Below are 10,286 nucleotides of genomic sequence, written 5' to 3'. Positions count from 1 at the left end.
CAAACCACTTCCTTAAATGTCACAGCTGGAAAGGATTTTCTGATGACTTCCCCCACTTCAGGCAGTTTCCCAGCTGGAGTCATTATTACACTGCTGTGGTTGTTGAACACAAATTAGGAAATAAATACAAAGTGGATTACAATGAGCTTTGTACTGTCTCCTTTGATCTTTTTTTTTTTTAATAAAAAAACCAACAGCCTCAATTAAAATATTTTGTAGGTGTAGCAAAATAAAGCCTAGGAATGAACTGGGAATGGAAACTGAATTCAGTTCCTGGTTTTAGGGGGGGGGGGGGCGGGGGGGGGGGTATCTCGCTCAGACCATCGCCCACCAGGGGGAGAGGAGGAAGACTCCGCTTCCACAGTCCCGCGTCTCGCCTGCCCCAAGTCACCTCCCTTAGCTCGGGGGGAGCTTTAAACGTTGTCCGAAACGCCTCATCGTCGCGGGTTTCTAATTAATTTGGTGTATGAGGTCGCTGGCAACGAAGCGGCAGGCGGCGGCCTAAGGGCTGGGCCTGCTCCTGGCTTATCTTGCGAGGTGAACTTTCAGGTTTAATTTTAAATGATAAATAAAACCTAAACAAACAAACACAAACCCCAACAAAATAAACACCAAACCCCAAACCACTTCCTTAAATGTCACAGCTGGAAAGGATTTTCTGATGACTTCCCCCACTTCAGGCAGTTTCCCAGCTGGAGTCATTATTACACTGCTGTGGTTGTTGAACACAAATTAGGAAATAAATACAAAGTGGATTACAATGAGCTTTGTACTGTCTCCTTTGATCTTTTTTTTTTTAAATAAAAAAACCAACAGCCTCAATTAAAATATTTTGTAGGTGTAGCAAAATAAAGCCTAGGAATGAACTGGGAATGGAAACTTTCAAGTTTTCTCATCGGCAGAGTAGGGACAGTCCTCACTGCCTTAGCACGGAGCTGTGGGTCCTCAGACAATAACATGCTTCTCTAAGATTAATATTATTCTTTTCTTTAAGGATGTTTTCCTCTTTAAAAAAACAAATAGAAATCAGAATGACTCACAGAGTGTTGTTTAAAAATTCACTTTATATATGCTAGCGTCCCACAGAATCACAGGATGATACGGGGTTGGAAGGGACCTCTGGAGAACATCTAGTCCAACCCCCCTGCCAAAGCAGGTCCATCTCGAGCAGGTTGCACAGGCACCTGTTCAGGCGGGTTTTGAATGTCTCCAGAGAAGGAGACTCCAGCACCTCTCTGGGCAGCCTGTTCCAGGGCTCTGCCACCCTCAAAGTAAAGAAGCTCCTCCTCATGTTTAGATGGAACTTCTTATGGTCAAGTTTGTGCCCATTTCCTCTTGGTCCTATCCCTGGGCACCACTGAAAAAAGACTGGTCCCATCCTCTTGACACCCACCCTTTAAGTATTTATAGGCATTGATCAGGTCTCCCCTCAGCATTCTCTTCTCCAGACTAAAAAGACCCAAGTCTCTCAATCTTTCCTCGTAAGAGATGCTCCAGGCCCCTATTATCCCCTTTTACTCTTGAACATCTGAGAAGACCTGCAACTGGCTTTAATTTCAGTCCTACTTCCTGCCCTTGGCCAGCTTCCTGTGACTTAAGGGCAGCTAAGCTTTGCATACAAAAGTTGATAAAACTTGATCTTTTAAAAAAAATTCCATGAGACCATCAAGCCGCCCACTCCTGCAGCCCACTCCTGCCACTTCTGGAAGTCATTCCCCTTTCTTTGTCCTCACCCACAGTCACAGAAGTTGATATGAACCAAACTAGAATGGAGGCAGAGGTAAAAATACAAATTTTAATTCAGAGTATTTAGTGTATTTACAATAGAAAGTTTCTCTCTGGTCAAGGGAGACTCAAAAAAAAAAAAAAAACCAAGAAACAGTCCACGTTACAAATGTGTGGACAACCTGCACCTGATGCAGGCTAATTGATTTTTGCTACTTCTACTTCACCCAGGGTAATACCCATGAGAAAGTGGCGGGGAGAGCCTGGGGATGGTACCGAGTCGCTCTCACACCCAGGTAGCAATCACAGAATGCAGTCCAGGAAGTAGTGTGAAGTTATTCAGCAGTTACTAAAAATATATATTTATATATATGTACACATACACAGTCCCGTTTGCAGTTAGATCAGATTCAGGGAATTGTTGAGAGATTTACAAGCAGGTAGACACAAGCCTACCGACCTGTGTGCAAGCACAGATTTGCAGAAGGGCTCACACCACGAGGTACACGGGTACCTTCCCAGCTGGACAGACATGTGCATTCCTTCCCACTCTGCACCTGGACAAACACACAGGCAGGTGTTCTGTTAATGCTATTTTACATAGGTTTTAGGTTCAGGGAAAAAAAAAAAAAGAGAAAAAAGCACCAACCCTCTCATCTGACTCACTAGCTCAGAATCCTTATTCCTCTTGAATAAAGAGGGGGAAACGGGGGTGCGGAAAGGATAACATCCTCCTGTTTCTCACAGAGACACCACTTTTGAAGCTCCCTGACTCTTTTGCCACAGCAATAACTCGTTGATACCGAAAGAGGGCAATCCTCTCCTGCTCCCAGGAACGGGCAGAGCCTCCCACCACTTCCCTTGAGTCAGATGTAGCAATCAAAAGGCTGCAATGTGAGCCAGTTCAACGCTCTGATCTTGCAAAAAAAAAAAAAAAAAGAAAAAAAACCAAACAGATGTGCAAAAAGCAAGCGAGTACTTTACCGTCTGAACAACCAGCTTAACCAAGTCACCCTACAGGTTTACCCACCACATAGTGGGTCGAGCACCACCTGTTTCAGCAAGAACTTGCCCATAGAAGTAGCTGAGCTATCAAGTCACTCTGAGCTCCTGTTTTTATCTTTGTCAGAGTCCACACACCACTTCCTTTATGAGGTGCTTTCCCTCCTCAGGAAAGGAGTTGTTGCAGAAGCCTGTCTTGGCTTAAAGGTGTTGAACTACATGGTGGTTGAGAAGCAAACTTCAGCCTTCCTCCAGCATCATCTGCTGCTGTCTCCAACAAACCCAGGTGAGGAATGTTACAAAGATAGGGAGGTGTGGGAAAAGGAAGGCAGGAAAGGAAGGAAGAAATAATCCTCTTTTAAAAGTCATAACTAGGGGAACTAAAGCAGAAATAGATTAAAGGTGGCTGTGGAGGCTGCAAGGTTGAGGAGAGTTCTGGTTTAGCAAAGCCTCTTGAATAGCTTCACTGCAGCCACTCAGCTCCATCTGGTTGAGAACACAGCTGATGTGCTCCACAGTTGCACCATGGCCCATCCGCAGTTTCCACAGTCTAAGCATTTCATACTGGGCATCTCGCAAACGCCGATGCTCCATCTCAATTCGTTCCAGATCAAAGTCACTCAGACCCAGCCGCCTCACAAACTCTTTCCACCGTGATGGCGGTACATGATCTACCACAGTGTAGAGAATAGCAGGGTCTGTGAAAAGAGAAGAAATAAAGTTTGAGAAACAGGATTGTGTAGCCTCAAGGAGAATGTGAATAATCCAGGGCTGAATGGTGCCTTGGGATCATGCATTGCCCCCTCCTGTTCAGGTCTTCTACAGGGTAGTCACACAGACTTGTGTGATGTCCGGACTTGCTCTTAACTCTCAAAAAGCAATGGGATGCTTCCACATGCTCTTGTGTAAAGTTATGAGCTGAGATGAGCACACATGCTTAGGGCCTTGCTGCTACACATTCCTGCCCAAAGAATGCTCTGAATCACCATCCCAGAGGCGTTAAGACTGACATGTCATCGTATATGACAATCCATTTTGCTGGTAGGGAAAAGGGACAACAGAAAGACCTCATGTAAATATTTAACCTATGCAGGCTCACAGGCTCTGGTCTGGCCTTTGCACTGTGCCATGCATGAAGCACACACACAGGTCCGGGTAAGGTCTGTCCAACATCCTCCTAGCTGCATCTGCTTAGTCATGTTCTCATTTGCCTGGGGAAGGAGGGAAGTATCGGAGAGTTTCACTTACTGTCTGGAAGCTGTGTCTTCCTGGCAGGTCTGACACAGTCTGGTAATTCATGTGAACTTTGCAGCAGGGGTGCAGGTGGTGGTGGTGCTGCATTCACTGACAATTCTGTTTCCTTCTGGGACTCAGGAAGAAGGATGGAAATTTCACTTCTTTTCACCTCAACCTGAAAGACACTTTTTCTTAGTCTAGAATCACCCGCAGCAGCACAATACCTTCCTGCAAGGAACCACTAGCTTTATATACTAAAATTTATCCAAGATAGGTGGGGAGCAGGTACTGAGGTTTTAAATCTTCCTATATGCCTTGTTTGAGCAGAAGGCACCAAACATTTCATTCCAGTAGAACCCAAGGAGTTTTGGCATCAAAAAACAGTAGTCTGGAAAAAACGTGTCTTTACAAAATCAAGTAAGGCTGGGGCCCAAAATCACCACCATTCTAGAAGCTTCACACACGTCCTTTCCCATCAGCCTTCTCCGCAAGGCTGTGGAAACCCCACCTCGACTACTGCTTGGGCTCTCTTAATTGCAGAACAACACTGGACCTGAGAGAACACTATGAAACAACACTGAGAGGCTTGTGGGGTCAAGATCTGAAGTGAAGTAAAATCAGTTAAATCCTCCAAGCTTGGGGTATCTAAGGGGGAAAAGGGATTTAGGACCAGCTATCTGAAAAAAAAAGAAAAAAAAATGCATCCAGAAAGAAAAAAGCAAAAACCCAGGATTTTTAAAAGCACCCTCTAGAAGAGGGGAAGTAAAATGTTAATGGCTTCACTCTCTACAGGAAAAGACTTCAGAATTAAACAGCCCTATTACTCAGCTCATTTGAAAATACAAAGCTTGAGAACAGCCCATGGGGAAAAATGTTACTCTGGATCCTAGACAGTTTGGATTCCAGACTAACATAGTTGAAAGGGGAAAAAAAACTCTTATACCCAACATCTTGCTCACCTCCGATACTGGCTCCTTGGTTGTCTGCGGCAAAGAAACTTTAGAGAAAAAGAAAAAAAGCAAAAATTATTTTCACTTCCTCTCTTCCCAGAGAAAACAGGAAAGCAGCTATTCGCAATCCTACCCTCAAAAAGGTTTTATAGCAAAATGCACATCTCCCAGCAATAAGCTCACGTGCAATTCCAGTCACAGCTATGGGCACAGATGCAGTCACAAGAACTGCAACAATAAGCTTAGCTGTTGAGTTCCTCACGTTCCTCTGGCCTTGCAGCAAAGCAGAGTAATTTTTCCCTCACATGTGTGCGCATACACACACATAGAAAATGATGTCTGTCCCAATTACTATCACTGCTAATTAATATACGCTGCTGTACTCACCACAGGAGTAGAAAGATGATGCTATACCATTTTTTTGGACGAGCTTCACTACTTTATTTACAATGTAGAGGATAGAGATAACTCCAAATATTGCAACGATGATGCCAAGGACAAGGCTCCCATCTGGACAAAAGGGAGAGGGCAAATGAGTGACTGAGAAAGGAAGAGATTAAGTGCAAGAGGAAGAACAACAAGTGAAGACATACAAATGGTAGGGAGAATAATGGTTTGAGAGTGGAGAAAATAACACTTGACAAAAGCGTTAACAGAACAGAAGACCACACTGAAAAGATTCCACTGTCCCTCAGTTCCCCCAGTACTCACTCAGCCCAGATGAAGTCGGTGAGGTAGTCACTGGGCTATGACACTGCAGGCATTCTTCTTCACTGCAGCTGTACAAGAAAATCAGAGAGGTGAGTGTGCATGAAATAAAACACCACCCATTTGCAACAATCCTAAGTCACAGAGAAGTCAAGATGGGCCTGCAAAGCAGAGCAATGCAGTGTGGCTAGTGACCTTGGGTTCTTAGTGGGCTGATGCCTACATGGAGAAGACTGGGGGTGGCAGAGGGAAAGACCCGATTGCCCCAGAAAAGCAGAATGTTGTAAAGTTACTTCAAGATGGAGAGCCTTGAGAAAAATTTCCTCCTCCTGTGGGGCTTGGGTCTGCTGTCTCTCCTACTCAGTGGAGGGGCATATAGAGGTAAAAAAGCTCACCTGTTGCAAGACTTGCAAACATTATTAAGTGCCAGGAAGAATCCAGGCTTACACCTGCAAATTGTGTCTCTGTTCTTTGAACCTGCAATAAAGAAAAGAAGAAACTGTAGCCATAACCTAGACAGAGAAGAAAACAAAAGGAGAAAAATCCACTCTAAAATGGGTGGGAGATTATCCTTCTTTGAGCCTGGAGAAATGCTACTAAAGAAGCAAAAGAGGATTTGGTCTATGTTTAGGACAGGGTTCGGGGAGGATAAAAATAATAAAAAGTAAGGGTCCACTGTACTGGTAGGTTGGGGACCTCTGTAAAGGCTCGGGAAGGGACTAAAATTACAGTGCAGCTGAAATTGGTCTAATGAATAATGACAGCTCCAGCACAAAAGCGGGGAAAGTCACTCAAGTTCAAGCATGACCGGAAGGAGAAATCACATTAGTCAGGCAAAGATGAGGGAGAAGTGGTCCCTGAGCAGCTGGGACTGGTGAGGAAGTCAGTTCAGGGCAGGGAGAATCACTTCAAGCCATGGGACACATATCCACTCTTGTTACCTGGTGTGCCGTGAGTGGAAGGGGTAAGAAATGAAAGAGCTACTGCAGCTGAGCAAGTCACCGTATGGAAACTGAGTAAAACAGGTGTGGGGAGGAGCAGACCAGAGTAATGGAGGAAGGGATAAAGTTGCATGAGTGAAGGAAAAAGGTACAAGAACAAGCAGTATGCATTCTTGTGGCAAGCGAGGGAGAGGACCAACGGTTCTACTTCAGCCAAAAGGGAAGGAAATTGCTTAAGGCCAGCATACGATGATGACCCTTGAGGATAGGTGTAAGCATGGACACTGTGACAGAGGAAGATTACTGAGGCCCACAGGGAACACATTAACCAGTGAGACAGCAAACCTCACACTAGGCAGGGTAAGAGACACAGGAGAGGGATCAGGAGAAGCAGAACTTGCAGAGAGGAGGGGAAAGCTTTAGGACAACAAAAGAAGGAGCATTTAACGGACACGAACAGAATTAAACTACAGCACAAAGTGGAGGGCGGTATGCAGCATTTGGTTAAGATCTCTGATTCCTGACTGGAGATGAGGCAGCTTGGGACAGCTAACATGGGTACTTCCAGACACCTGTACCATCCCCAGGTCATACCCAATGCCACTGGGTACTGTTCAGCATTACCTGAGCAGCTCTTGACTTTAAAACACTGCACAGTACGCTGTGGTGGTTCAGCAACCAACTGACAAGCAGTTCATCTGGGCACTAGGACCAGTGGTATTTTCAGCCATTGTACTCAAAGTGCTTCCAGCAGTTGGTGAGAGAAATGCAAGAGCATCAGGAGAAATATCCACACAATGACAAAAAAAAGGAAGGTAAGGGGGAAATCTCCTCTAGAGCATAAAGACCTTGCTTCAGCACATGTAAGGCAGAGATACCAAAATTAAGTAGAAAATATCTCCTCATAACAGCCAAAACTGAGAAACTATTCAAGGACAAAAGGAAGGTAGAAACTGTGACAGAAAACTGGGATTGATGCCAAAACAGGCAACAAATGACAGTCTTTCTGGGGAAAAGAGGTAGGGAAAACCAAGAGTTGTTCCAAAACTACAACCACTTCAGGGCAAGGCGCTGCAGCTTGTTAGAAAGCCAACAGAAGGCTAGGGCTGTTAATGTCTACCCTAGGACAGTATGTCCATACCGGAGCCATATTCATGCCATACTCACAGTTGGCAATAATCCCATTGGCACATGAGCTACAGTTCCTGCACTTGAAGTGATCCTGCTGGCCAATCTGATATTGATTCTTCCGACAGCCGCATACGGTATCTTGCTTTGGGGTGCAGGGGCTCTCTACTATCTGCTGGAATTCTGAGAAAAGAAAGGAGAAATGATTATTCCACCCTCTTCCTTCACCTTCAGCCGAGAGCACTGTTATGATGACAGGCGTTGCTATCCCCTAACTTTCCCAGAAGAAGGACAAAATGGCCCACAAACTGTGTCTCAGACTGCAGTAATTTAGTAACCCTTATTCCTGCTGTCCCCAGTCCCTTCCCGTACACTGTCCTTCTGCCCATTCAATTGCTTACCATTCCAAGCTTCCTCTCCTCACTCATTTTGCCACCCCCTCTAGCCCCTCACCCACCACTACCACCCATTTTCCTCAGGTCCTATAGATAACTCACCTGTACGGCAATGTTTACACGCGAAGCACTTAGGCATGGTGTTATCAACAGCTGTGAACGTGCCATTAGCACATGGAGGACAGACAGGTGCCTGGTCAGGCCGCTCGCAGTCTTTTTCCTTGTAGGTACCTGCAAGAAAATCACGTTAACAGAGCTCTGAGAGGAAGGCAAACACGCTGCCCTAGGGAGGATGGGAGTCACTGATTCCTCAGAGAAACCCTGGAGCTGATAGTGTAAGGACCAAGTATGCTTCCTCTCACCAGTGTGAAGGACACTGACAGTCCAAAAGAAAAGGCAAGGAATAAGAGTTTATCTGGGTAGGGGTAGGTATCAAGGAAAGGGATCACTGGTGTAGCTGTAGGACAGAGACAGTTTGACAGTGTAGGACAGGGAAATACCTCTAAGGTACAGGTCTACCAATGTACTTATTTTACATACCTGCATGGCACCTCATGCAGCAGTGGGTCTTTCTGGGATGTAGATATTGTCCTAGTGGACACTGCAGCTGCCTCTTTTCTCTCCTCAAGGGGCTAGAGGGGTCTCCTCCATCCAAAGCTACCCGATGGGCTTGCGGTGTATATGGCACCGGAGCAATTTCTACAGATTCCTTTGTCAACACGCAGACAAATGTTAGGATAAACTGTAAATACAGAGGGAGAGAGAGAGGGAAAGAAAGAGGAAGAGAAACAAGGTGAGAAAACATATACCCTTGCAAACTTCCCATCTGACTTCAGCACTTACAATTAAATCTTATTATAACAGATTTAATTCAATAAACTTGACTAACTCTGATATCAGGATCCCCCACTGACAGAAGTGTGGGGGTAAATTATTTACAAAAAGAAAAAAACCAAACCAATAAACCCATGCCTGTCATCTGTGTTATTAATATGCCATATTATATACCATGTCTCTATGACAAATTGGTTGTATATAAAGCAAATACTTTTCATGATGTGCAATTTATAGATAGAATGCTATTGCAAGAAAGTTACTCAAGAGCAAAGGAATGTTTCTATTAAGGAAGGCAGTAAGACTGCCCATCTAGAAACAGTTCCAGAGAAGAGAATGCATCCACTACTTGCAGTTCAGCTGAATAAATGAACCAGACGGGAAGTCTGGAATAAGAATGCAGAGGAGGATTTCACTGCATGCAAAGTACAGAAAAGCTTCCAACACTCCTCCTGAGCAAGCCAGCCCTAGAAACATGGGAAAGTTAGGTTTTCAACTTCTCCCCCTGAAAAAAGTATATTCTTCCTTTTAAACTGCAGCTGTTAACACTCAGTCTGAACAATATGCCAAAAAAATGTGCACTTTTTAAAATTCCTTTAAGATTTATTCGGTGGTTTTTTTAAAAATTTTTAAGATTACTGTTGTCAAAAAATTTAAGAGAAATATTAAGATTAGCATGACTGCGGTCCCCCCCAAGAAGGTACAGCAGAACAAAGGGTTAAAAGAACAGCCTGAAGGACACCAGTGCCTGGATATTGTTTTCAGGACGCTATTCCCAGCAGTGAAATTGAGAAATGTACTGCTTATGTCATGGCCAAAAGGTCAAAACTCTGGTAAGACCACAGCATAGATGATCATCAGCAAAATACCCTGCACCAGGAGGGTGGTAGCAAGATTGCAGCAATCACCAGCACAATTCCTTTGCCCGTTGGCTCGACAGAAAAATAGACCCTATGCATGTATTTCAAGCATGCATTCAGACAAGGAAAAAAGCATACAATAACAAAAAGGTTAAAAAAATATTAAAAAGCAGAACTGGGAAACAACTTGACCCAAGATTTATGCAGCCTAAAGTCAGCAAGTTTCTGCAGCAAAGGCCCATCCCCTCCCAGCCAACGGCTCCTGAAGGGCATGATGGACTTGTCTAAAAACTAGTTTGTAGTGCCATGAAGAACCCCAGCAGCACAATGAAAACTTGACAGGGAGTGTCCCTTGTTGTCTGTGTTGCACCCAGTGATTCTGGCCACATCATCTGGAAATACATGTGTTGGTGCTTCTGAGTATGTCACCGACAGTGTGTGCCAATGTAGTCTATGCATCAGATTGTGTGACTGCATGAAAATCAACTCTTTTTTTTTTTTTTTTTT

The 10,286-nt window shown here is 44.5% G+C and overlaps 1 protein-coding gene across 1 annotated transcript in view; it reads right to left on the bottom strand.

Annotated features, from left to right (window-relative positions):
- Positions 1–1,781: 1,781 nt before the first annotated feature.
- The window catches only part of TNFRSF1A (tumor necrosis factor receptor superfamily member 1A), a 20,935-nt gene continuing 12,430 nt past the window's right edge, over positions 1,782–10,286 (bottom strand). Inside the window, exons 2-10 of the mRNA XM_014957296.1 lie at positions 8,626–8,827; positions 8,188–8,316; positions 7,730–7,873; positions 6,017–6,098; positions 5,625–5,692; positions 5,301–5,423; positions 4,923–4,960; positions 3,976–4,138; positions 1,782–3,425 (exon numbers count right to left, since the gene is read on the bottom strand). Coding sequence (XP_014812782.1) covers positions 3,124–3,425; positions 3,976–4,138; positions 4,923–4,960; positions 5,301–5,423; positions 5,625–5,692; positions 6,017–6,098; positions 7,730–7,873; positions 8,188–8,316; positions 8,626–8,827 — 1,251 coding nt within the window. The 3' untranslated portion in view covers positions 1,782–3,123. The remainder of the gene's footprint in view (positions 3,426–3,975; positions 4,139–4,922; positions 4,961–5,300; positions 5,424–5,624; positions 5,693–6,016; positions 6,099–7,729; positions 7,874–8,187; positions 8,317–8,625; positions 8,828–10,286) is intronic.

Source organism: Calidris pugnax, unplaced genomic scaffold (assembly GCF_001431845.1).
Source record: "Calidris pugnax isolate Ruff unplaced genomic scaffold, ASM143184v1 scaffold225, whole genome shotgun sequence".
Classification (NCBI taxonomy): Eukaryota; Metazoa; Chordata; class Aves; order Charadriiformes; family Scolopacidae; genus Calidris; species Calidris pugnax.
This window is presented reverse-complemented; position numbering and strand designations above follow the sequence as displayed.